General features: G+C 46.9%; 3 protein-coding genes, 2 long non-coding RNA genes and 1 other non-coding gene across 7 annotated transcripts; 3 read left to right on the forward strand and 3 right to left on the reverse strand.

The window, feature by feature from the left end:
- The first annotated feature begins 230 nt into the window (after positions 1-230).
- LOC100823888 (meiotic recombination protein SPO11-2) lies at positions 231-4,035 on the forward strand. Of its 2 annotated transcripts, none has more exons than XM_003571410.4 (12): positions 231-384; positions 495-581; positions 747-876; positions 954-1,091; positions 1,181-1,269; positions 1,401-1,529; positions 1,611-1,705; positions 1,864-1,926; positions 2,007-2,083; positions 2,155-2,282; positions 2,830-3,533; positions 3,608-4,035. In XM_003571410.4, the coding sequence occupies exons 1-11, from the start codon at positions 307-309 to the stop codon at positions 2,962-2,964; spliced, it is 1,149 nt and encodes a 382-aa protein (XP_003571458.1). In that variant the 5' UTR covers positions 231-306; the 3' UTR covers positions 2,965-3,533; positions 3,608-4,035. The 2 variants fall into 2 exon arrangements, with proteins under 2 accessions (XP_003571458.1, XP_014756293.1); XM_014900807.2 differs by having other exon boundaries at positions 2,841-3,533.
- Positions 4,036-6,115: 2,080 nt separating this feature from the next.
- LOC100824503 (WAT1-related protein At5g47470) lies at positions 6,116-8,737 on the forward strand. The gene is made up of 6 exons (XM_003571412.3): positions 6,116-6,783; positions 7,213-7,329; positions 7,429-7,675; positions 7,814-7,975; positions 8,070-8,221; positions 8,360-8,737. The coding sequence occupies exons 1-6, from the start codon at positions 6,500-6,502 to the stop codon at positions 8,493-8,495; spliced, it is 1,098 nt and encodes a 365-aa protein (XP_003571460.1). The 5' UTR covers positions 6,116-6,499; the 3' UTR covers positions 8,496-8,737.
- On the reverse strand, positions 7,349-8,164 carry LOC112271489. The gene is made up of 2 exons (XR_002964562.1): positions 8,026-8,164; positions 7,349-7,931 (listed from the first exon to the last, which is right to left on the reverse strand). It is a non-coding gene; the product is annotated as an uncharacterized LOC112271489 (long non-coding RNA).
- A 1,645-nt stretch (positions 8,738-10,382) lies between the features above and the next one.
- Positions 10,383-10,530, reverse strand: MIR395D (microRNA MIR395d). Its single transcript, NR_126922.1, has one exon. It is a non-coding gene; the product is annotated as a microRNA MIR395d (primary transcript).
- Positions 10,447-25,310, forward strand: LOC112271860. Its single transcript, XR_002965354.1, has 3 exons — positions 10,447-10,570; positions 10,640-10,748; positions 25,023-25,310. It is a non-coding gene; the product is annotated as an uncharacterized LOC112271860 (long non-coding RNA).
- On the reverse strand, positions 11,588-14,270 carry LOC100839722 (60S ribosomal protein L34). Its single transcript, XM_003573426.4, has 4 exons — positions 14,096-14,270; positions 13,649-13,728; positions 11,957-12,066; positions 11,588-11,872 (listed from the first exon to the last, which is right to left on the reverse strand). The coding sequence occupies exons 1-4, from the start codon at positions 14,172-14,174 to the stop codon at positions 11,782-11,784; spliced, it is 360 nt and encodes a 119-aa protein (XP_003573474.1). The 5' UTR covers positions 14,175-14,270; the 3' UTR covers positions 11,588-11,781.
- Positions 25,311-25,400: the final 90 nt, after the last annotated feature.

Genomic DNA, 25,400 nt, shown 5'->3' on the forward strand with positions numbered 1-25,400 from the left:
GACAATTAATTCCGGTCGGAGGGAGTATTAGAAAAATTTCTCACCAGAGCACTTAAATTATTCACCAAGTTTCTCATTTTTGTTTTGAGAACAGTTTCATTTTTTTAATTTTTTATGGGACTTTCATTTTTTTAGTTTTTTGCAAAAAACGGTGGTGCCGTGGTGGGCTATGTTATATAGGCTGGGCCGGAGGCACACTAGGAATATTTCATAATCACTTCGTCCTGGCCCGGCCTGGTCCAGTGGCTCTAGCAGGCCCACTTGCCATCGTCTCTCCGCCCGAGGAAGAAGAACCCGGCGCGGAAGATGGCGGACGTGGCGGCCGCCTCGCTGTTCGGCGCCGACCGCCGGCTCTGCTCCGCCGACGTCCTCTCGCCTCCGGAGGTCGCCGGCTACTTTCCACTTCTCTCTTGCTTGCCCTCCCCGCCTCCCGCTTCCGGCTTCCGTCGTCGGCTACTCTCTGATCGAGTCTCTGTGTGTGGTGTACTCGATAGGTCAGGGCAAGGATCGAGGTGGCCGTGCTCAACTTCCTCGCCGCGCTCTCGTCCCCTTCCTCTCCGGCCATCTCCGTTCTCCCGCTGGTACGGCGAACCCCCAACCCTCCAATTTTTCTTTCTTACTTGCAGTGCTGGCTGGGTAATCAATCGATGTGGCTAAAGCGCGGCAGCATCGATCTCATCCAAGCTTAACGCAAGTTACTGGAAATGCTGTATTTGCTTCTGAAGCAAGTGTTCTCGGCACTGCAGATTGCCCGCAAGTCCAGCAACTGCAGCCTGCGCAGCGGCTTGCTGAGCGATGTTTCGTCGGTTTATCTGTCCTATGCCTTCTGCAAGAGGTCTCTGACGAGAGAAAATGATGCCAAGTCATTCGTGAGAGGTTATTATTTTTATTTGCAATGTCTTAGGCTTGCTGAGCGACTCTTGTTCATAAAGTGGTCGTGCATTTCTTGACAGTATGGAAGGTCATGGAGATGTGCTACAAGATCTTGGGTGAGGGGAAGCTAGTCACTCAGAGGGAGTTGTTCTACAAGCTACTTTCGGACTCTCCCAAGTACTTCACTTGTCAGCGTCATGTCAACCAGACAATTCAAGGTCTTGAGAACCCCCCCCCCCCCCCCCCCTTCTGTACTTGTGTCATGTATTATATCGGTGCTCAGATTTTGCACTTTGTTCTTGAGCAGATGTTGTTTCATTGCTCCGTTGCACGAGGCAGAGCTTAGGAATCATGGCATCGAGTAGAGGGGCACTGATTGGACGGCTTCTGTTGCATGTGTGTGTATGCTGAAAAAATGTTTGCCCTGATATAAATGTCGGTTGTCTGTTAATGGGGTCAATAAAGAAATCTTGTTTATGTCTTCGTGAAATCACAGTAGCCTAAACTTTGTGTTCAAACTATCTTAGGAGCCAGAGGGAGAACACATTGACTGCTCCATTCTTGGACCTTCTGGGCATGCCATTACTGGAGATCTGAACCAATTGAGCAAATTAAATTTGTATTCGGATGCCCGGTACCTCATTCTAGTGGAGAAGGTACTAACCTTTTGCAGTCTATTAGTATAGTCTCTGTTATTTACTTCAAGCTGATAGTGATAGTCCTCTTGTTTGGATTAGGATGCTGTATTTCAGAGGCTGGCTGAAGACCGCTTATATAATCAGCTTCCATGTATCGTGATCACTGCAAAAGGATATCCTGATATCGCCACTAGGTTCTGTACCCGGCAATGCAAGTCGTTTTGTTTTACTTATGTAGGAGAACATTTGCATGATTCATTGATCTTATCCCAATTTACTCTCTACGTTGTTGTCAACATTATTAGGTCACTCCTAGTACTTATCCCATTTATCTTTCATTGTTCTCAAACAGGTTTATCTTGCATCGACTGAGCCAGACTTTTCCAAATATGCCCATTTTCGCATTGGTGGACTGGTTAAGCCCTTACTATTGCAGATATGTACACATCACTGATCTTCTATATTTTAGCTACAGTATATTTCGTTTTCTTTCAGGAACCCAGCAGGGCTTGCTATACTATGCACTTACAAATATGGAAGCATATCAATGGGTCTGGAATCATACAGATATGGTATTTCTTCGGGTGATTAAAGCTTGATCAAGCCCATATTTTCAAACAATGTTAATGTTCTTCATTTTCAGCTTGCAACGTAAAATGGCTTGGCATAAGAGGAGATGATCTGGAGCTTATCCCTCAGAGTGCATTCCAGGAGCTGAAGCCTCGTGATTTGCAGATTGCCAAAGGCTTGATGTCATCCAAGTTCCTCCAGGTGCGTATGCTATCCCTCGACTTCCAGAGTATGTAGTGGTGTTCTAAACAGTAAATTCCAGTTCAGATACAACTGCACAAGAATCTGTTTACAAAGCCTGATAATATGTACTGAAATGAAGCCATTTGACTGCAAGTAAATTATTATTTTTCTGGCATTTTTATTCGAAGCCACCTAATACCTGGGTGAGAGTGACTGCCTGATTATGAATGCCAAGGTCGAGTATGGTCAATGCTGTCCATGCATCATCTATAGCATCAAACTTCCCAGCGAAAGTTTCGGTTTGAAATTTTAAATAAAGATTTAAGTTCCCGCATTTTACAGCCATGTTCAATGTACTGATAACTCCGAATCTAAAGATATGTGCTCGTTGCAACTAGACCAAAACTTTATGACGTGGGGAACACTCAAGATTGTTAAATTATCACTACTGTCTGCCTGAATCATAGTACATCACCAAGGAGATCATTTAGCCCTTCGAACTCAATGCCAGTAAACTTTTATATGATAACGCAGTTTAAATTAAGCTGGTGTTTTTTGCCTTAAGGACAAGCACAGGGCGGAGCTGGCACTGATGGTTGAGATGGGTAAGCGTGCTGAGATCGAAGCTCTGTACTGCCATGGATTCGATTTCCTGGGGAAGTACATCGCCAGGAAGATTGTGCAGGGTGACTACATCTGACAGATAGAAGTGCATTCCTGGTTGTTTGTTTCATTTTTCTCTCTGGTTTCATGGTTCTGTCCAGTTTTTCTTCAAAGTGCAGTAATGTTCTTGGCTGTGTTAATTGGAAGGTGAGACTATGAACAGACAACTGCCTAGTGAGGCCTGAACTTTGACACGCAAGAAAATAAATGATAGATGTTCAGGGTAATCCAACTCGAGCTGTGTTGGCATGGCGTCTGGTAATGGGAAAATAAATGATAGCTGTTCAGAAGGAAACTGTAATTTGCTGTCAGAGAAAGGGCATTAAAGCAAGGGAAAATTACCGATTACATGAGCACCCTTGAGGTGATGAGAAAAAGATGACAGCGGATCGGCATGATCAATAATAATCTAGCAATAAGAATGGCAGCTAATCAAGCGGTTCCCAACCACATTGGCAGTTGCCTTCTGCGCAGTCCAGGAAGGGGAAGCCATGCCATTGGCACCAGTCCTGGCACTCCTCGCACAAGAGCTCCTCCTGCGCCTCCGCCACCATCAATGGCCCAACCTCTGCACACATGAAAACAACAGATTTGTGGTGAAAACTAGTAAGTACTAGTACTTTGCTGATAATACTCCATCATCATATGGTTATAAAGGACAAGTGAATTCGACCGAACAGGTACCTATCGCCGCTGGTAGGAGCAGGATGAGAACGGCAGCCAGGAAGATCCTGGATGAGAGCTCCATCAATTGATTGATTTCTTCCTGCTTTTGATTGAGAACCGATTTGCTCAATGGATGGATGTATGCACAAAACAAAGGGGCGAGTGTGATGTGAGGCACGCAAGTAACTGTGGCAGTGAAGAAGGGAAGCAAGTAACGTGGTCGTACCGCTAGCGCACATGGGATCCTAGATCCAGAGGCAGTTGACTCTAATCCTTATCGATGGTCTAGTTGATCTGACTAATTACAGACTTCTCGATTAGAGTTCTCAATCCAGAATGAATATGGGTGTTGCCCATTAATGAAGCAGTTAGAGTGGAATTAGTATCACGGTTTTGCTATTGATAAGCCGTCCGTTTTCTAGTTAGAGATGAGTCGACATGTTAGCCATCGGATGTTGATCCAACGATAGCAAGTGAGATATAAGCAAATGGGGATGATTCTCAGATCTTAGTCCAATGAATTTGAAACGTCGAGTGATATTTAAGGCTCATTTCTTAAAAAACAGGAGATTTAGAAATAGCCACACCCTTTGTATTATTGGTTTTGCTAACTACTTCCTCTGATCCTAATTTTTTGACTCAAATTTGTCCAAATATGGATGTATCTATTCTTAAAAAACGTCTAGATACATGTAATATTTCGACAACAACTTAGGATCGGAGGGAGTATTTCTTAGTCGATGATAACAACCTTTTGATTTAATCATTGAGATTCATGCAAGACTAATGTAGATCCGATGGATAAGAAAATCTTCATTAGATGGCTACGATTGTTAACTAAGAAATAACTACTTCTTAAGCGACTAAGAAATAGACACTTCCTTGTGTTATGGTAGAGTTTTTTAGAAAAATACACGAATCTCATTTGAAAATGCAACGTGATCAGATATGTATTAGATGCATCTAAGCACATAAACTAACACCAGAGGTTGAATACATTGAATGCACGTGATATCCCAGATCTCAATTATACTTTACACTGTCCGTTCTCAAATAAATGTATTTTTAGCTCTTAATGTATTTTTAGCTCTTGTACTAAGTCAATAGTTTTGAAGTTTGACTAACTTTATTAAAAGTATTACTCCCTCCGATCCATAATAAGTGCCATGTATCTACTACAAAGTTGTTCTGACTTTGTATTAAAATCTAGTTGGATCCAGCTTTGGTTGAGCAAAAAGCAAACAAACCAAAATCCCCCTCAACCCCAACCGTTCTCCATGGATCGAGGGGGTCACGAGAGAAACCAAAAGAGCCGAAAGGGCTTCTTAGAGCATCTCCACCTGCCCCTCCTAAAGGTCCCCCCAAACGTTAAATGGGGGCGCCGGCACTGAAAAACTCACCTAGTTCACTCCACTAAATTGAAAAGGTAGCCGGCATGGCCAAGAATTTAACCGGCGCCCCCAATCTACTCCCTACTCACAGGGGGGGCTATCGGAGGCGCCGGCTGAAGCTGAAAAGCAGCGCGGGGCCCCACTAGTGAGAGAAACCAAATTTGGGGGAGCGATGTTTGGGGATGCGGCTGGGTGCCAGTTCCATCCCAAACGAATTGTTGCGCCGACGTCTCCCCATATGGCCATGCGCCGTATGAAATATAGGGGGGACGAGTGGAGATGTTCTTACCCTAGGTTTTTCCGCTATGCAACCAAATGAGCCTCGAAGGAGAAGCCTACACCGGCTGGCATACTCGTATAGCTCACAACGCACAACTTATTATCCATTCCGGAAAATCAGAAGTACAGTACTTTCTCCGACGCATATTATTTGTCACGAATTTAATATAAGTCTTAGATTAGGTTTTACCATGTTAAGTGACATTTTATTACATATATATATATATCCAGACGATTTTTAGACATGAATATATCCATATTTACACAAATTTGAATCAGACCCCAATAATGGCAAATAACATTGATCTGAGGGTGCTGTAATCCCAACTTGTCAGGCAGTGACACGTTTGTCCCCGCCCACATGCGCAGACTCGGACCCATACGTCTGTGTCAGTTTGGGCTGCCGGGTGCTGTACTGCTGTGGCTAGAGCGGCAGCTCGCTCGCAGTTGGTCACTGCCATCCATGCAGCGTCTAGGCGGCACGCGCACACGACCCTCGCACGTGTCGCCACGCCCGCACGAGCGCCATTTCCGAGGACCGGCCGCCGACAGCCCGTCCAAACGCGAAGGTCCAATCCAATGCGGCGATGTCCGGAGATCCTTCCGCCCCGAGTCTAGTTTTCATTTAGCCAGCAAGAAGTTCTGAGTACTGCTTCTGTCGGAAAAAAGAAAATTAAGTTTGTCAAAATTTTGTTGTAATGTATAAATGCATTCAAATTTAGTGAAAATTGAGATATAATTCCTCTGATACTAAATTTTTTAATTCAAATTTGTCTAAATATGGATGTATCTATTCGTAAAAAACGTTTGAATACATGTAATATTTTGTTAGGATCTTGAAGGGACTATTTTATTTTATTAGACGGAGGAAGTAAAATATTCGGGCTCGAAGACTCATCCTCTGATTCCAAATGCAATTTTTCCCCCGAGTAGTGTCATGTGCAACCGTGCAAAAGAGGACAGTGCTACGACACGTGAGGAGTAGAAACAAATTAACGATGAGCACATCATTCAGCTTAGCTCACACTGCTCACTAGCTACACGCTGACATACCCTCCTCCAGAGACCTTCTTGTTCCTCCTATTCGCATCCCCATGAACGCATATTACCAAGAACAGTATATAAGCCCCACAGTCCCCTGTACGTCTGCACACACATATACACAAACAGCTACAGTACCTTCTTCCCTTAGCTGAATTATCATCTGAACTTCGACGATCACCGTCGCCGGAGACGATGACGAAGCTAGGAGGCGGCGGCGATGTGAAGTCATCGTGGTCGAGCGGCGATGTGGCGACGGCGTGCGGGCTGCTGGCGGTGCAGTTCATGTTCGGGGTGTACATGATGTTCCTGGACGGGCTGCTGGCCGCCGGCGTGCCGTCGCTCTTCATCATCGTCGTCGCCTGCGCCGCCTCCTCCGCCGTCGTGCTCCCTTTCGCCGTCGCGCTCGAGAGGAACAACTGGCCCAAGCAATGGATCCCCGTGCTGATCCTCCAGCTCCTCATCATCTCCCTCGGAGGGTCAGATCATAAAATAAAATAAACCAATAAGCTCCTCATAATCTCCCTCGGATTGCTATTTGCTACATAGTCTTTCATTTAGTATTTATTTACACCAGATAGTCTGCTCTTCATGGTTTATTTTGCCAAATTTAATATTTCTAAAAGGTCTCCAGTTTTTAACTTCTTGAGTGCATATGTAGTAGTAGTAGTAGTATTGTTACTGTGTTCTGAAGTTATCTGTAATCCTTTTTAATTAGCCAAATGAGATCAATGATTCAGAGTATTTATGCATCGCATAACCAGTTACTCTGACTAAATTTCTCCAAAATTCAGTTGATGGGTTAAATTTGGTGATTGTTGACAGTTCATTAGTTACAGTGACAAAGGTTTAGATACCGAATGCTTTCAAGCAATTCACTGAACAATTTTTTTCCTGCTCTTGCTTAGGGTGTCCCTGTACCAAGTGTTTATGATGCTCGGTGTCGAGCGGACCTCGCCGGCAATTGCATCCGCCATGCCCAATCTTGGCCCCGGCTTCATCTTCGTTATCTCCGCCTGCCTCGGGTACTAATTAAACCAAATATCAACCGAACAGAGCCACGTTGTTAACTTTCAGACTGAAAAATTACTGAACTTTCATTTGGTACTACTGTTCATATTCAGGTTTGAGAGGTTTGAGTGGAGGTGCAAGTACACTAGAGCAAAGATCCTGGGCACATTGGTGTGCCTCAGTGGAGCAATGTGTGTGAGCTTCCTAAAGAATCCCACTCCCGGCACACCGCCGAAGTCCGTTTCCGGGCCAGGGGATGACGAAGAGCTCTCCGGTGTAAGCATCGACAGAGGTTGGGTCCTTGGCTGCCTATACCTGCTCACCGGAGTCACCATCTTCGCCTGCAACACCGTCCTGCAGGTACAAACTCCTCACACACAGATAAAACACTTTTGACTTGTCTGTAATTCTGTTTGAATAGCTGGTACGTCTGATCTGTGGACTGAATCTGATTCTTTTGTGGAAAGGATTTAACTGAATTCGGATGTGAAAGTGCAGACTGCAGCCCTGAAGAGATTCCCTGCGCCGCTGTCGATCTGCGTGATCACCGCCATGATGGGGTCGATCTTCAGCGCTATCATCCAGGTCATCATGGAGGGAAACCTCAGCGCGGGCACTGCGAAGAACGTCCCCAGAATCATCGGTGAAATTGTGCTTGTGGTACATTTATATACTATACTACAGCATCTCATGAATTCAGTATATGATACCTGCATTGGTCCGAGACTGAAAACCGCTGTCGATGCTTCTGTAGGGAGGTGTGGTGGTCGGCCTGTGCACAACGTTCCAGGTGTCGAGCATTGGACGCAAGGGCCCCGTCCTCGTGTCGATGTTCAGCCCGTTCCAGACCGTCTTCTCGGCGTTCATCTCCTTCGTTCTTTTTGGTCAGTGGATCGGCATAGGATGGTAGGTCTTATTACCAGACATTCCAGGCACCTAACTTTCAAAAAAATGTCATTGCAGGTCTTACATTTTTTAACTGAATAAAAGTGTAGATTGGGCATTATTGGCATCTGACATGTTCACACCAAATCCTTGTTGCAGCCTTGTGGGAATTGTGCTCATGTTCGCTGGCCTTTACGTGGTGCTATGGGCGAAGAACAGGGAGGACAAGATGTTCGCCGAGCTCATGGCACCGTGTGATGAAGGTGAATGTGATATCGAGAGGCCACTCTTGTAGTGATGAATCATCAAATTCACTTGCTTGTAGTACTGAAGGGAAAATGTTAGTGCTAAAGGTTACAACCAAGTACTGATCATGTTTACTCCCTCTTTTTGCTGGTATGTGGTTTGTATTTTGAAATGTACTAAAGCCTCCAGTTTTTGCTTTTGTCGGAATTGCTACAGTTGAAGTTTTTTGCAGCTGCTGTACAAGTTTGATCCTGATGGACTTGTGACCTTTCTGTAAATATTATTTCCCCATACTGCGCACTCGTGCATAGAACCGTAGAATTAGATGATTGTACGACTAAATTTCGGTTTTGAACTATCTTGAGAATTACGGAAACAGCAGCTCTTTGAATTAACATTTGTTGGGGATCTAAAAGCCAGGTCAAATCTAGGAACCAGAAAGAACTGAACCAATATTTTTTGAAAGTCCCCAGCAACCAAACTCCCCCGCGTCGCCCGCCTCTGGCGACACGGGGGAAACCCTAGCCGCCGGCCTTTGCTTCCCTCCCCTCCCTTCCTCCCCCACCTCGCCGCCGCCGGAGGGGTTGCCGGCGAAGCCAGGCAAGCCCATGGATCGCGGCGGCGGGGCTGTTTCCCCCCCCTTTCCGCCTGGTTCTGCGTCGGGGGCGCGAGGCGGCCGGCCGGCTGCGGTGGAGCTTGGAGCGGCGGCAGGCGCGCGTGGCGGGCGGGTCCGCGGGCCGGCGCGCTTCTAGGCGGTGTGGCGCGTAGCGGGTGGGCGCAGCATGGAGACGCCGAATCCGGCAACGGAGGTGCCGGATCCGGGTATGGTGGCGCCAGATCCGGTGGGATCTTGGCGCGCCACCGCCGTCCGCGGTGTGGCGGGCCCTTCTGGGCCTGCGGGCCTCGGTGGGTGGCAGTACGCTGCTGCTAGGTCGCTAAGGCGAGGAGGCCACCGGCGGTGCGGTTTTGGCCGCCGTCGGTGGTGTTGCGGGCCCGTTTGGGGCCTGGCGGGCCACGGCCATGCCGCCCTTTTTCTGCTGAGCCTAGATCAGGGGTGGGGGTGGCCAGATCCGGTGCGTGGGGCGGTTGCGGTGCCTTGGCCGGTGCCCGTGGTGGTATTGGCGCGTGGCTTTCGGCGAACTTCACCGGAGCTCGCAATGTTACGGTGGCCCCTGGTTCGGGCCTCTATCCGCTCCTTGCCGTGGTGGGTTTGGCGGCTGCGGGTGAAAACTCTGCATCGACGTTGTCGGTGCAAGCGACGGTGGCGTCCGTGGACGTCATTTTCCTTCTTGAAGGCGTTGTGCAGCTCCACCACATCCCAATCTTCGCAAGCGAGGTGTCCCCGAGCGAAAGCTCTGACTCGGTGGCCGGGTCGGGTAACGGTAACGGACAACCTCTTTTGTCTCCAGTCGTCGAAGAAGCCCCGCTCTGCCTACTTTCTCTGGCGCAAGGAGCCGTTCCCTGTTCGGCGTCGTTGGAGCGGAGGAGGTCTTCGTCTTTACGGTGACGGCTTGTTTATTCGGTTCTTGTATATGCACTTTGTCAGTGTGTTTCGCACGGCTTTCCTTGAATAAGCCGTGCATTTGTATCGGTTTTCAGGTTCGGTTTCCCTCATAAACAGGTCCAATTCTATTCTTCTAATCAAATCGGGATCGACCGTTGCGTCCTAAAAAAAATTAACATTAGTTGAAGAGTTCCCACAAAAACTTCACCGCGGCTTCTCGAAGTCGAATCAAAGCGCCAGAAACTCCCGAACCAAATCAGAAATACGACCACTTCACTTCACGGCTCGAAAGACCATATTTCGCAACGAAAGTTCCCCAACACTCACAAGGTTCTAAAGCAATACCTGGAGCGATTGAAAGCTAATCGTGAAATGCTAGCTACAATGGAATTCCCATGAAGCAACCGGTGTGAAGCTGTCACAAGAAACTCTCAGCAGTTTGACCTTGATAAAATGGCGGTTGTCACCTAGAGTTCCCCAAACACTTCACCCTTCAGCCTGTGAGCTAGTATAGGAAAGCCGACCTGCTGAAGTGTTTGGAGGGAACCCCAGGAAACAACCAACCGTTCGTCCAGGAGCTCACCTGCTTCTGATATTTTCATGGCTGGCGGAGCGAAGAGGTAGCTCGTGTATTTATAAGCTGGACTAGAATCGTTTTGTTCCATGTTCTTCCTAACCCTCTGGTACAGAGCAAGGAAAATTGCTGGATGAACCTGGCCGTCATTCCGGCTTAGTTGGGGATGGAGCCGAATGGAATCTGAGCGGCCCAAACTTCGAAGCAGACCCGGGAGAAAAAGAGTAATTTCACTTTTCACATTTAATTTTTTTTTGTCTCTTCTTAGATTCAGTTGTTTGAACTATATTATAGTTGAGGTTATTTCATAATCTGCGGTAAGAAAATACACACAAAAAATAAACAAAAGTTGATTAGTCAAACGAAAAAATAGACAAAAACTCGTTGAAAAAACTGAATTATCATAATCCAGCTAAATGCCAAACTCAGCCTTAATGTCAGGTTTTACGTCATTTCAACTTTTGTCCAGGTGTTGCCGTCTAAACCCACATTCGTGAGACCTCTGGCAATATATAGGGCAATTTCTAGTCTAGTACCTAAATATGAGATTCAATCAGAAATTTCTTTACGGTATTTGTTAACGGTAACTTTGCTACAGAATCACAATCATAGGAAATTAGTTTCAGCTATGAATCCACCACATTTGCAGAGGGAGTAGATTGGTGCTTCTAATCTCCTTCAGGAATTTAACTTCTGGTCAAACAAAAAACATGTCCAGGTTCAAGGTAATATACGGAGTATATGATTGTATGACGTGACAGTGACTTAGAATCACAAGAAATTCCTTCTGGAGGTGATTTTATCACTACTCCCTCCGTTCTAAATTCAGGACTCCCTCCGTTCCAAATTCCTGAATTTAGATAGTCAAGATGCGCCTCACATTTTGCCGCAGGAGAGTATCAACATTCTAATGCTCCTTCTGGAATTTGACTACCGGTGAAAGAATGGAGAAATAGTCTATATTCAAGGTGTAGTGAGTGTAAATCCCTCGATAGAGCTTTTTGGCCAACAGATCAGCTCCTGGGAGCGAGCTGAGCAATCCAGAAAATATAGATCATTCGCATGAAGGGAAAAAGCACCGCAACAGATGGGAATTCCAATAGCTTTTGATCATCAAGGTCAAGCATCCATAGAGAACTAGCACGCAAAATCTAGAGAATCGCATCAACATCACATACTGAACCAGGATTCCCTAAATCCAGAGAGAAAATTTCTTGAATGCTTAAACAAATTCGGAAGAAACTCAGAAGGTATTGTTTAGGCCTTGGTTGTCTTATCCTTGGTCTTTTGGATCTTAAGCACCTTCTTCACGATCTTCTGCTCCTCCACCAAAAACGCCCGGATGATCCTGCAAAGAGCAGAAGGCATAAGCTTAGCTCAATGGCACATTGGATAAGAATTTAGTATGCTGTGTGTTATGACTGATGGTTACCTCTCCCTGACTGCAGGACCAGACAGAACGCCACCATAAGGACGGTTCACAGTCCTCCGGTTCCTTGACAATCTGGACCTCTTGTACTCAGTAGGTCTCAGGTGGGGAATCTGCGTACATGAAACTTTCATGAGAATGCAATATACAAAGTAAAAGGGGCATAAACTTCGAAACAACGTGTACATGTATTTCTACCCAGCTGTATATCATGTTTCCAGTATAACGCATTTTCATTTTCATGGGAACGGAATACCAGTAAACAAGGCATAAACTTCTGGTCAACATGAACTTATCATTCAACCCGGTTGTATATCATGTTTCCACTAATTCATAGGATATACCTACTGTACTGCTGAATACAAAACATAAGAAAACATCCAGCAGCAATACACAAAAATATTAATCGAACATGACTTCATGAAGATAGGAACGGCGAGCTTAACACACTAATCTGTCAATGCTACCTATTAGGACCAATATGATGCAGCTGCTGTATTGGCTCAAATATAGAGAACAATTATTCTTTCTATGAACATAACACACAGTTCATTCCAAAGATAAGTAAGGTAAAATATTAATGAACCCTTTGGACTGCAAGGCCAACAGCCAAAATTACCACATAAATACCACCACAGCGACAATGCGTTACCAGAAACAGACTCAAAAGATATAGGTTAAGATCAGGCAAGCAAACAAAGATAAAAATGTTACTCCCTCCGTCCCATAATTAAGATCAGGCAAGCAAGCAAGAATTATGGGACGGAGGGAGTATAAAGTGTGTGCCACAATAAATAGATAAATGAACCAGATAGAAGACCAATCAAGCATACCATGGTATGACTCAGAAATAGAGCTGCAAATTTGTGACCCTCAGGGTACCCATTGACCCTCCTTAGTTCAACCAAATGAACTAAAGTTTTAAAATGACACAACTTTTTGAAAAACTAGTTCATTTATTTGAACTAGTTCAAAGGGTACCCCCTGTGGGTCACCATGTTGCACCTCTACTCAGAAACCATTAGTGCAACAAACCCTGTAAAATGGCATTTTCAAAAAAATTCACCACAACCGTAAGGTGAGAACTAGGATTATAATTCATAACATCAGACCAAGATACTAGACAGAAAAATGAGCCAACTACTCAATCTCAATTAACAACAAGATGAAAGTGAGAGGTGCTGCACAAGGCCTCATAGAGAAGATTAGATTTAATCGACATGAAAAATTCAGACATATGCTTGTCATTTATCTTATTAATCATTGGCCAGGCAACATGTTCGACAAAAAAAAAGGTGTAGGAGAACCCAGGTGCCAGTGGTAAAGGCCAGCTGGAAGACATGAGTAGTACAAGGAGAAATCACACAGTGACACAGCCAAAATCCCAAAACAACTAACCAAGCCGGATTAGGAATGGTAAATATACCAGGATTATATGAACCAAACAGCACTTCAAGCGAGAATATGAATTAACAAAAGTCTCCAACATTTCCAGTCACCACTTCATATCAACATAATCGAAAAATTTATGCATGGTTGTAATGCCAAAACCATAGGACAGAATCCAAAGGTTTTATCTATAATTCTGTAAATTTCCAACGGTAGCTGCTTGGTTAAAATGGGCAGGTGGTAATCGTGTAATATATAACAAACTAATGGGATGACAGGTCAAAATGGTAGAATGGGAGCACATACTCCTTGGATCTTCTTGCCGGTGACCGGGCATTTCGGCCCACTCGCCCGCTTCTTGGTGTACTGGTACACAAGCTTCCCACCTAGCAATCAACAACACAGATGAAGAAAAAAAACACTATTTAGTCAACATCCGGCAAGAAAGCCCCAAAATTATTTCTACTCGAGATTAAACTATTCCTCCGTCCAACAAAAGATGTCTCAAGTTTGTCAAAATTTGGATGTATCTAGACATGACTTGGTGTATAGATGCATTCAAATTTAGTCAAAGTTGAGTCATCCTTTGTTGGACGGAGGGAGTACCAAAGTCTGGTATACCGGGAACAAAACTTATGTGTAAAAATCACGAGTACTAAATCCGTCTAAGACTAACAGCAACAGCGGATCGATAAGAAGAAGAAAAAAACGAGATTGGGAGCAGGAGGGGGAGCCACCGATCTCGTCACTAACCCGGGGTCTTGACGACGCGGGTCTGGTTGGACTTGGTGGCGTAGCTGTGCCGCTTCCGGTAGGTCAGCCGCTGCACCATCTCGCCGACGTCGTGCTCCGGGAGTCCTCTCGCCCCGTGCGATCTCTCTCTCTCTCTTACTGTGGCGAGGCGGCGGCAAAGGGAAGCGAGGGTTCGGGAGAGGGGAGAGCTTTTATATATGGTAGGTGGGGATTCGAGTAACCTAGATCCGACGGCTTTAATCGATTGATCTGACGGCTCGAGTTCGCATTCGTGAACTCGGTATGTTAGGCTGTGACAGCCTAGAATCGCAATAGCTCGCAATCGTGTCGTCGTGTACACAGGTGCCAGATCAACTAGTAACTCCTTCTTTTCTAAAATTTAGGACGCAACCGTAGTTTCACATGGTTCGATTAGAAAAAAAAGTTTGACCGTTTATAAGAAAAACCGGGCCGAAAAATCGATACAATGCACGGATTATTCAAAAAAAGTCATGTGAAAACGCCTAACAAAGTGCATACACATGACAAAATTGAATAAACAAGCCGCTACCGCGAAGACGAACCCCACCCGGAACCAACGACGCCGAACAGAGAACAGCTCCTATCGCCAGGAGAAGGTAGGCAGAATTGGGTTTCTTCGACGACCGGAGCCAAGAAGGTTGCCCCGACAGGAACGGCTCGTGCATCGGCAAGCCCACGTAGCACAGAGTCGCCATCCCTGGCCAAATCCCCAGCCAGGCTCACCGCAACAAGCAAAACTTCGCCACCAGACAAGGGCTCCAAAGGCAACTCCTCCAAGAAGGGCACGACGTCCGAAGACGCCGCCGTTACCCAACGCATTTGAGCTTTCGCTCTGAGGCACGTCGTCCGCAAATGGTGGGATGTAGTAGGACTGCACGACGACGCCTTCAAGAAGGAAGCAACGTCCAAGGACGCCGTCATCGCCGGCACCAAAGATGGTACAGGGTTTTCACCCGCATCCCCACGCACCCAGCACGGACAAGAGCAGCAGCTTTGCAGCGAACCTGAGGACTGAATAGGGGCCACCGAGCCACCGTGCGCACCGACGTAGGACCGTCGGCGCCACACGGCCCAAATAGCCACCGGCTAGGGCGGTTGCGCACCGGATCTGGCGCCCAAAGACCCGGATCAGACACCCAAGAGGAAATAAGTTAATTTCACAAGTAGTGATAACCATCTCTGACACATATGGCGTAATTCATCATCAGATCTAAAAATGCATAATCTATAAAGGAACAGGTTTTGGGAGGAAATGTACGTTAGGGATTCAGCAATTACTAGAAAAATATTAAGAGCACGGATAACATATTTCAATGGCAAAAGCGGTAACATACTTCAATGGCAAAAGTATAAGAGCCATAATCTATAAAGAAAGCAATTCCACTGGGTTCTTTGTCTTTTGAATTTCTCCGCATATCATTTTTGGATCAACTAGGCCACGCTGGACAGAAGAAAAAAAAACTGGAGTGCCAAATTAATGAAGTCCGATTGAGAGTGTAAAATCTAATAAATTATCCCTGCTAAGTTATTTTGACTGAGAAACATGTATGCTGTCGAGATTTGATAAAAAGACGTGCATCAGAAAAAATAAGCATAGGCAAATAATTTAAAATGATAAAAAGTTACATCCAATTTTTTTTATGTATATAGTCCAATAGTGATGGTGACCAATATTACAAAACATTACAGTTACCTCTATTCCAATACAATACTACATCCAGTAGATACATAGTTACATCTAATATAATTTATAGTCACATCTAATGTTAACTAGCTAGGTATGCGCGCTTCGCCGTGCCGTTAAAAACAATGAAGCCATTAGACGATAATTCTTTCTGCGCGCAAGCCAATATAGCGACAAAAAGAAAATGAAGCCAACCATACCTCGAAGCTAAGCACCCAACAATAGCGACGAACAAACCATCCCCATACATCGTCTGAAGGAAGAATACATGCATAGAAAAAAATAATACTAAGTGTAGTTACACCTACAAATTATTAGAAGAAATGACATTCAAATATCACACAAGAGGTCGCAGGTTCAAAGCAACTATAACCCATGGTTATAACAGTACATCAACTTCTCAAGGGTAACTTGAAAAATTGTGTCTCAAAGCTCTGTTTTAATGCTACAGCAGAGTGCAAGTTTCCTTCTTTGCTTGGAACAGAAATAAATAGTGGAAGGTACAAACTAAAGCTACAGACAGCTCAAGGAGAAGGTAAGTGCAGAGTGTAGCGGAAAAAGTCGTATTTTGCTGCTCTCAAGGAGAAGGTAAGTGCAGACGGTACTTGAACATCTCGGTGATTTGCCCTTTTCTACTTCTAACTATATTTTTTATTTTCTGAACCCAAAAAAGCTACGTGAAAGGACACGTATGCCCTTGTGGCAATCTTGCAATTTCTCTTGCCTCTTCTTTCAACCTGGCTTGATCCAACCAAGCCTCAATCAAATCGATTGGCTCGCCTGTTCGTCCAGGAGGGAGCAGTGTTTCATCCTGGAGCAGAGGAGGGGTGGGAGCAACGCGGCGGCCGGTCGGTGCCTCTTCTCCGGACACCATGGGCAGCAATTCCGGCCACCGGATAACCAATTCCTCTCTTACCCCCTATTCGGTCCTTATTGGCTGTTTTTCGAGCTGCAGAAACCATAACCAGATTCGGGAGCTTCAGAAAAGTTGCAATAGCTTCAACAACCTCTACCCGGGGGCTTCAACACTTTAATCAGAGAAATGAAGAACCTCCGTGCAGATGATCTATCCGACACAATCTATACCTGTCAAAAAAATACGAACCGTTCCTTTCACCACGCGGTTTCGTCGTTCATCAAACCGCGGGCAATCCCGATCCAACACACCGTGGCGCGCCTCTCGCCCTTCTAACACGCACCTAAAACCTCTTCCAGGTGCCGCGGCGGCGAGATACGGACCGTGGCGGAGGCACCGTACCTCCCACGCCGCCGCATCCCCGTCCCTCCCGTGCCACCGCCGGCTCCTCATTCACCGCTACCACCATGACTCCTCCTCAGATATGGTTTGTGGTTGGACTTGGGCTGGAGGCGCTGGGCTTAGGGCCGCGATTGGGATCTCAGAGCTTGGGGTGTTGGAAATATGCCCTAGAGGCAATAATAAATATGTTATTATCATATTTCCTTGTTCTTGATAAATGTTGATTATCCATACTATTGTATTAACAGGAAACTAAATACATGTGTGGATAAATAAACAAATACCGTGTCCCTAATACGCCTCTACTAGATTAGCTCGTTGATTAAAAGATGGTTAAGGTTTCATAACCATAGATATGTGTTGTCATTTAATAACGAGGTCATATCATTAGGAGAATGATGTGATGCACAGACCCAAACCTAACCATAACTTTTGATCATGTCACTTAAGTTTGAATTGCTTATGCTTTTATTATGTCAAGTATCATTTCCTTAGACCATGAGATCATGTCACTCCCTAGTACCAGAAGAATACTTTGTGGACATCAACCGTCATCTCGTAACTGGGTGATCATAAAGGTATTCTTCAGATATCTCGGAAGGTGCTTGTGGGGTTGTATGGATCAAGACTGGGATTTGTCACTCCATGTGACGGAGAGATATCTCTGGGCCCTCTCGGTAATATAACATCCTAATGAGCTTGCAAGCATATGACTAATGTGTTTAGTCACAGGATATTATATTGCAGTACGAGTAAAGAGAACTTGCCAGTAACGAGATTGAACTAGGTATGGTGATACCGACGATCAAATCTCGGGCAAGTAATATATCGCGAGACAAAGGGAATTGAATACCGGATTAATTGAATCCTCGACATCGTGGTTCAACCGATGAGATTTTCGTGGAATATGTGGGAACCATTATGGACATCCAGGTCCCGCTATTGGTTATTGATCGGATAGGTGTCTTGGTCATGTCCACATGTTATCGAACCCGTAGGGTCACACAGTTAATGTCGCTAGGGTTCGATGAGATAATAGATGGTGAAATCGAATATTGATTCGGAGTCTCGGATGGGATCCAAGACATCACGAGGAGCTTCGGAATGGTCCGGAGATAAAGAATTATATATGGGAAAGCTGTTTCAGGGTTTCGGAAAAGTTTGGGATATTTTCCGGTATCGACCGGAAATGTTCTAAAAGGTTCTGGAATGTTCCAGAATATTCCTGAGAATTTAATTGGGCTTTATAGTAATTAATTGGAGCAATCTAATTACTTATCCCCTAATGGGCCTAGGGGGCAAAGGGAAGGAACAACTCCACCGTACGGTGGAGAACCGTACGTGGGGGAGTTCATGGGGAGGCAGTCCTCCCGGGACTCCTTTCCCTCCCCTGGCCAGCGCTAGCTCTTTCTTGAGGGAGGGGCAAACCCTGGTCACCACCTCCTATATAAATAGAGGTGAGGGGCAGGGGGAGAGGACACACCAAGCCCTCAGCTGGATCTCTTTCCCCTGAGCCCCTCTCCTCCTCCTCTCTCGTGCGCAGTAAAGCCCTGCCCGCGGAGCTCTCCACCATAGCCAGCACCACGCCGTCGTGCTTCTGGAATCTCATCGACCTCTTCCCCTCGCTTGCTGGATCAAGAAGGAGGAGACAACGTGAAGCTAAACGTGTGGATACCAAGGAGGTGCCGTCGGTTCTGCACTGAGATTGATCTCATCGAAAGTTCCAGTATGCCAACAATGATCCCGTGATTGTAACGCTTTGTGGTCTACGAGGATATGATGATCATAATCCCTCTCGTTACTTACATCTAGTAGATATGTTATTGGGTTTCTTACGCACATCTCGTAGGAAATTTTTTGTTTTCCATGCAACGAACCCATCATGGGGTTAACACGATGCAGAGAGAGAATGAGGAGGAGAGTAGAGCAAGGGTGCGGCACGGAGAGATTAAAGGTACGAAAGTTACGATTGAAAACCTGAATCGATCCATGAGGTGATGAGAATGAATTTGGCGGTTTCGATTTTGAAAGAAATGGTCAGGAGCGAGAGAATCGAAGGACAATTCGAGGCGGTGGCGTGCACTTGAACTGCAGGCGCGTCCGCGTGTTCTTCTGTGTCTCTCGACCGAAGAAGACGATGCGTGGTGGCTGGGATGGGCTGGAACTAGAGGAGGGGGATAGAAGCTGGACTGGATGGGTGTTGGCCCAAAGCAATGAAATTGTTTTCCTTCTAATTAAAAAAATAAAGCAAATTCAAAATCAAATGCACCCAGAAAATAAACAAAAAAATGACAAAGACTGAATATTTTGAGCCAATAAAGTATTCTCATAGCTAAATTCAAAATCTTTTTCAAATATTTGGAGCGGACCGTGGCAGCGCACGGGTATTTCGGCTAGTAAGGGATAAAATCATGATGTTTGTTCCTCGCAAAAAAAATCATGATGTTTGATGATAGGAGGAGAAGGGCCGGGGAAAAGCTTCAAGGGTACTGCCAGCTACCATTACAGAAATTAACAAGAAGTGTAGGCTGAATCCTATTTTTTGTGTGATGCCTTGTGATAACTTCTGAGATATGAACTCAGAATCATCCATTTTATTTTGGAGATATGGACTGAAAATCACCTACGTAATCTCTGAATCCTATTTTATGTCATCTGAATCCAGCATCCTTCAAATTATATGAAGTGTATATAGATGAGGTGTACATATGCCGTCAAAATCAGAGACGAGGTCGATATGTGCTGTCAAAATCAGAGATGAAATGCATATTGTGATGTCAAAAACAGAGATGACGTGCATATGTGCTGTCAAAATCAATCACGAGGTGCATATGTGTGATGTCAAAATCAACCATGAACTGCATATATGCTGTGAGCATATATATCAAGCACTAATTGTATATATACTAGCAAAAAGTCATGCGTTGCTACCAAAGAAAAAAAATTGAAAAACATGTTGGCTTAAGTTTTCAAAAATGGTGCCTTTTGCACATAGCCACGTATTGAGAGAACTTTAGCCGTTACCGAAATTTCTGATCGAAAAAACGTTAATTCAGTCTACCGAAAACGCCTTTTCCGATATAATTTCATATTTTATAATTTTTAGCCCATATGAAAATTCTGTTAGCCCCGACGAGATGCTGCTCTCCCTTCGCTCCATCACGCATCTCTGCGATGCCATGGCACATATATTGGACCAGTTTCAACCATGATCTTTAAGGAAAATCAAGGATCCAGCACATCATCGATTAGTCATATGATTAAGTCCAATCGGGTCAAAAAATAGATCCAGGAAAATGGTAAAACTAAAATCATATACGGAGGGAAATTAAATCAATGGAATTTTCAGAGCAGATCCATGTCCTAATTAAATTTAGAAAGCATGGTCTACATGTACCATCAATTAGGCCAAGATTTCAGCAAAAATAAAGAAAAAATAGAAAAAAACGTCGGTAGTTGTAGCGCCAGAACGCCCGCTCGGGAGCAGCTGCTGCTGCGACGTCGCTGGAGGAAGGCGCCCGCGCTACCGCCATGCCCATCTCCGCCACTGTGCATCGGATGCCGACGACCAGCTAAGGAGGCGCCTGACCGACCAACCGAGTAGCGGGCGCCGCTGAGGATCTTGACGACGCAGGCCGGACGGAGGCCGGACGAAGGAGCGGCTCTGTTGTCTTCCACATGCGGATCCTCGTCACTGGCAGCGTGTCGTCCTACGCATCCACCTAGTCGTCGAACGCCACACGGCCTCTCCCGATCTTCTGCAGCACTGCCGTCGCGCCTCCGTCTTCAGACTGCAGCGCCGCCGCCGAGCTCCACCTACCTTGCTCGCGGCTAGCCCCGCCTTTGCCAAAACACACCGTCGATCTCCTCCACAGACTACAGCCAGCCGTCCAGATAGATGAAGAGAGAAGGGGGCAGGGGCTTGGCGTCCTTGGTCCAGATTGGGAGCACCGAAGGAGCGAAGACGGCAGGGGGCGCTGGGCCGCCAGATGCCCAGATCGAGTCTCCTCGGTACTCGGGAGGAGGAGACGAGGCAGGGGATGAGGAGACGGGAGTGGTCGCGCGAGCCAGATCGGTAGTAGAGAGACCGGAGAAGGACTGGAGAGAGGGCGGCGCGACGGGGGAGAGCAGTGGCGGCGGCGGCATGGAGAACGAGCGAGGATGGCGATGAAGGGAGGAGTTGGACTTCGTGGAGGAGGCGGATCGAGCGGTGCGAGGAAGAAGAGTTCGAGGAGGATGGATCGAGGGGATATGTGCGAGAGGGAGAGGGGACAGGGGTCGGGCCGCGTGCCCGCGTGAGAGGGTCGTGCGGAAAGTATCGAGGACCTACGGCGGTGGTTAGAATCAATCGGATAAAAAAACGCTTCGGGATTAAAAGTGATGACAGCGGTGGTAAATTCGTAATTTTGGTGAAGTGACGTACGGCTGCGACCGTACCATCACCACCAACTCCAATTTAATATATTGGTATAGATACCAGCAAATGCATATAGTTCTGAGGACTCACAAATAGTTAGTTGTCCCCTTTTTACTACCGTCCAACATTGCTAATCCTGCAGAGGAACGAAGGAAATCCTGCAGGGTTAAGGCGAGCAGACACAAACCGAGAGGGGTGCGTTTGGTTGGGTGGACAGGGGTGGATGAGATAGCCAGCAAAAGAGAATATACCACCAATATGCTGGCTCAGCCCATCCGGAAAATTTGGCCGGATACGGCCATCCACCCTCCTCTCCCGCAACGCCCCTCTCTCTTTCTCTCGCTAATCTCTTCGCCCCATTGCTCCTCCGGTTCTCCTCCCGCCATTGTCGACCGCCGCGGCTCCTCCTCCATGTCGCCCCCACTGATCCTCCGCTGCCCCCTGCTCCCCCGCGCTGCCCCACTACTCTCTCCCCGTGCTGCTCTGCTGTCCCGCCGCCGCCCGCTGCTCCTCCGTGCCGCCGCCGCCCGCTAATCTCTCCTCTGCGCGGCCGCCACTGATATCTCCCCGCCGCCCGCTGCTCCTCCGCGCTGCCGCCGCCCGCTAATCTCTCCCCGCCGCTGCTGCACTCTCCTCTGCACGGTCGCCACTAATCTCTCCCCGCCGCCCGCTGCTCCTCCGTGCCGCCTGCTAATCTCTCCCCGCCGCCGCTGCTCTCTCCTCCTGCCGGTGCCGCCCTCCGGTTCTCCTCTCGTCGCAAGTCCAGCACCCTGCGCCTCCTCCTCTGCTCCAGCGCCTGTCGTCCGGCCCGCCGGCCATGGCCGCCCTGCGGTTTCCGTCCGCCTCGCCCGCCATGGCTCTGGCTTTCGGCCCAACCCCTCTCCGCCCTGCGCCTCACCGGCGGCTCTGCCCCTATTGCCGGCCTGCGCCTCCTCCTCCTGCCGGAGGTCGAGGGCCATGTCCTTGTGCGTGAGTGCTCCGACGCCGGAGTGGAGAGGCGCTGGGGGCGGATGAGCGCCGCCGCCATGCGCGGGGACACGAATGGATTGCATTTAAGCTGAAAATTGATGTTAATTGCATGAAGCTATCATAATATGTCGATTGATGTTAAATTAAGCTGAAAATTGCAATAACAATACCATATCCACTCATTTCTTGTCCATTCAAACAAACGGAAACCCGACTGATCCAACTTAGGCAAACAAACAACGAAAATGGATATCCCTATCCATGCCATCCATGGATACCCTATCCATCTTAGCTCGCCCGTGAAACAAATGTATCCGAAGTCAAGATGAGATGGATAAAAGAATACTGGTCACCGCGCACGTGGCCCTGGAGTCAGCGCGCATGTGGTATTGGAGCCGCACCGTGTGGCCCATGGAGGTGTCACAGGAATTGTTGCTCCACCCAAGCTTCCAGCCGGAGTCGCTGCGTGGTGATCGCCAGTCGCATCTCACCGGACAGGGACGAATAGTCTGGGCGCCAAATACAAAGGGACAAGAGAAATTGCAAGATTAGCAACCGCAACAAGAGAAATTGCAAGATAGGCACAAGAATAAAAATGCGCAGCCACCAAGAGCACCGAGATCCTTCCACAACAACGAGAGCGAGCGCCCGGTACCCCAGGAGAAACGGGCGATATCTTTCTCGAAACAAACAAAAAGGAAAAGAAAGAGAAAACAAAAATCATGACCAACCAAGCCCTCTGGAGGGCTTGCTTAAGAATAAGAAAGAAGAATCTTATGGAAATGGAATAAGGTTTGATCCTATTCATGAGGATTCCGTAAATATGACATTCCAAAAATAGAAACAATTGGACTTTTTGGAGATTGGATGCCGTTACTAACCACAACCAAAAAGCGGCCACCAAGAAGAACAACAAGAAACAACCATACAAAATCTCGGGGAGCGGCGGGACCGCGGGGAACGGTGGCACTGTCCGATGAGTCAAACTGTATGGGGGAGCGGCAGCCGGACGCTGCATCTTGGGGAACGGTGGTCCGCGGCTGGAGAAAGCTCGTGGAGAGGCCGCACCACAGGGAGGAGGGACAACGCCACCAATCCTTGCCGCCGCAACCATTGATACACTCCTGTAGGCGGGCCGCGCCACCGAGCTTCTCCTCCGCCTTGACTCCTCTTCCGGAAGTCCGGGCCGCTGATCCTACGGCGCTGGACCTCTGGGCGCATGACCGGGCGTGCTCTTCGCCCACCTGCCAGGCCAGGCAGGTGTCGCCGTTGGGGGACAGAGCAACGGCGAGGCAGAGCGCGGGTGGCTGTGTAGCGAGAGGGTTGATAGAGGTATTTGTTCGGGCATTCGGGGACGGGGCACCACTCGCAACGGCCGGCCCTATATTAAATTACTCACTTCGTCCAACAAAAGATGTCTCAAGTTTGTCAAAATTTGGATGTATCTAGACATGCAGGGCCGGCCCTGAGATTTTGGGGGCCCGGGATGAAACTTATACGCGGGGCCTTTTACGTAGACATCATAACAATAATAATGAATATACGCATAGAAGATATGTTATCACTAACACTCGAATGCATCTAAAGTAGTATACGTATTAAATAATTTATGCATACTACCTTTTTTTTCAACATTTCTTGATGCAAAGTTAGTTATGATGGGGCCGATGTCGATCTCATCCAACAATTTCTTCTCAATGCATAATGCTGCCAGACTATTTATGCTCATCAATTATTTAGGTTTACCGAACTCGAAGCACCAGTATTACTCTTAAAAAATCTGAGAATCTCCTCTCTGTGATTGTTCCAATTCATCCACAGCCCCTCTCCCCATCTCCTTGCCGAGCCCCAGAGCCCCCTCGCTCCAAGCATCTTCTTCCTCCTCGCGCGAGCGCCGCCACTCATCCCGCTGCCGAGCGCCCGAGCCCCCTTCGTCTTCCTCCTCGCTCGAGCGCCTCCACCGCAGGTTGATCTCCCCTTCGATTCTCTCGCTCCCGACCGTTGTCTCCTCCATCACACCACGAACGTATTCCGCCCTTTAGATCCCCGTTTCATAATCTTCCCCAATTCGTAACTGAGGCAAAATCAAGGTAGGGCGGGCGCCCTACCTTGCCCTACTGGGTCCTCCGCCCGTGATATATCTTCTTGGCAAATCACTACCGTTTAGATCATACGCCAGTCCCGATTGCAGCCCCCACCGCCAACCCCAACAAGAAGAAAGGAAAATCGTAGTAACATGACCTTTTTGGCCTCTCTATTTGTCCATAAACTTTTATTTGTCTATAATTGAATAAAAGAGCTTGTGCCCTTTTCTGCCTTAAAACAAGAATATAATCCAGTATTGTTCTCCAGATGAAATTGGCTGGTTTGTCCCCCCCCCCCCCCCCAAAAAAGTCAAACGGTGAAGTTATTATTGTAGAATGGCGAAGTACCCCCTCCATGAAAGTGGTCCCTCAACTAATACGTGTTTTCTGTGGTTCTCTTGGTTGTTTTACATTACAAATCTATCTAAGCCTTTTGATAAGTGCTCTTTTTTGACAGTGTGTTATAAGCTCTTCTGATGATGTTTACTCTGTAGGGCGGAGATGGAGGCAGATCTCATTGGAATGATGCTACTTGGTTCAGCTGGTTTTGATCCTCGCATAGCACCACTGGCCATTGAGAAGCTAGGAGATAGTAATAGAGGATTCCTCTGTACTCATCCTTCGAATAAGAAAAGATCACAGCTTTTATCCGAAACTGAGATCATGGAGTTGGCTCTGAAGTTATATAGAGAAGTTAATCCCCATCAAAACACTGAACGTTCCCTCCAGGTTAAGTTTTGAAATTCTTGTGCTGGATACTCAGGCTCTAGAGCTTGACACAAAAACATGGTTTAATTAGATACCAAGTGATAGCCAGTATTTTTTCGAGTTTATTTCTATGTGTGAAGATGTGTGCTTTCGTGCCTTGCTGT

This window comes from Brachypodium distachyon, chromosome 3 (assembly GCF_000005505.3).
Source record: "Brachypodium distachyon strain Bd21 chromosome 3, Brachypodium_distachyon_v3.0, whole genome shotgun sequence".
NCBI lineage: Eukaryota > Viridiplantae > Streptophyta > Magnoliopsida > Poales > Poaceae > Brachypodium > Brachypodium distachyon.

Coding starts and splice junctions, on each gene's coding strand:
- LOC100823888 (XM_003571410.4), top strand. CDS start 307: ATGGCGGACGTGGCGGCCGCCTCGCTGTTCGGCGCCGACCGCCGGCTC. Junction 877..953: donor TGCCAAGTCATTCGTGAGAG/GTTATTATTTTT, acceptor ATTTCTTGACAG/TATGGAAGGTCATGGAGATG. Junction 2,283..2,829: donor TGTCATCCAAGTTCCTCCAG/GTGCGTATGCTA, acceptor TTTTGCCTTAAG/GACAAGCACAGGGCGGAGCT.
- LOC100824503 (XM_003571412.3), top strand. CDS start 6,500: ATGACGAAGCTAGGAGGCGGCGGCGATGTGAAGTCATCGTGGTCGAGC. Junction 7,330..7,428: donor GTTATCTCCGCCTGCCTCGG/GTACTAATTAAA, acceptor GTTCATATTCAG/GTTTGAGAGGTTTGAGTGGA. Junction 8,222..8,359: donor CAGTGGATCGGCATAGGATG/GTAGGTCTTATT, acceptor TCCTTGTTGCAG/CCTTGTGGGAATTGTGCTCA.
- LOC100839722 (XM_003573426.4), bottom strand. CDS start 14,174: ATGGTGCAGCGGCTGACCTACCGGAAGCGGCACAGCTACGCCACCAAG. Junction 13,729..14,095: donor CCGCGTCGTCAAGACCCCGG/GTTAGTGACGAG, acceptor GTTGATTGCTAG/GTGGGAAGCTTGTGTACCAG. Junction 11,873..11,956: donor GGTCCTGCAGTCAGGGAGAG/GTAACCATCAGT, acceptor TGCTCTTTGCAG/GATCATCCGGGCGTTTTTGG.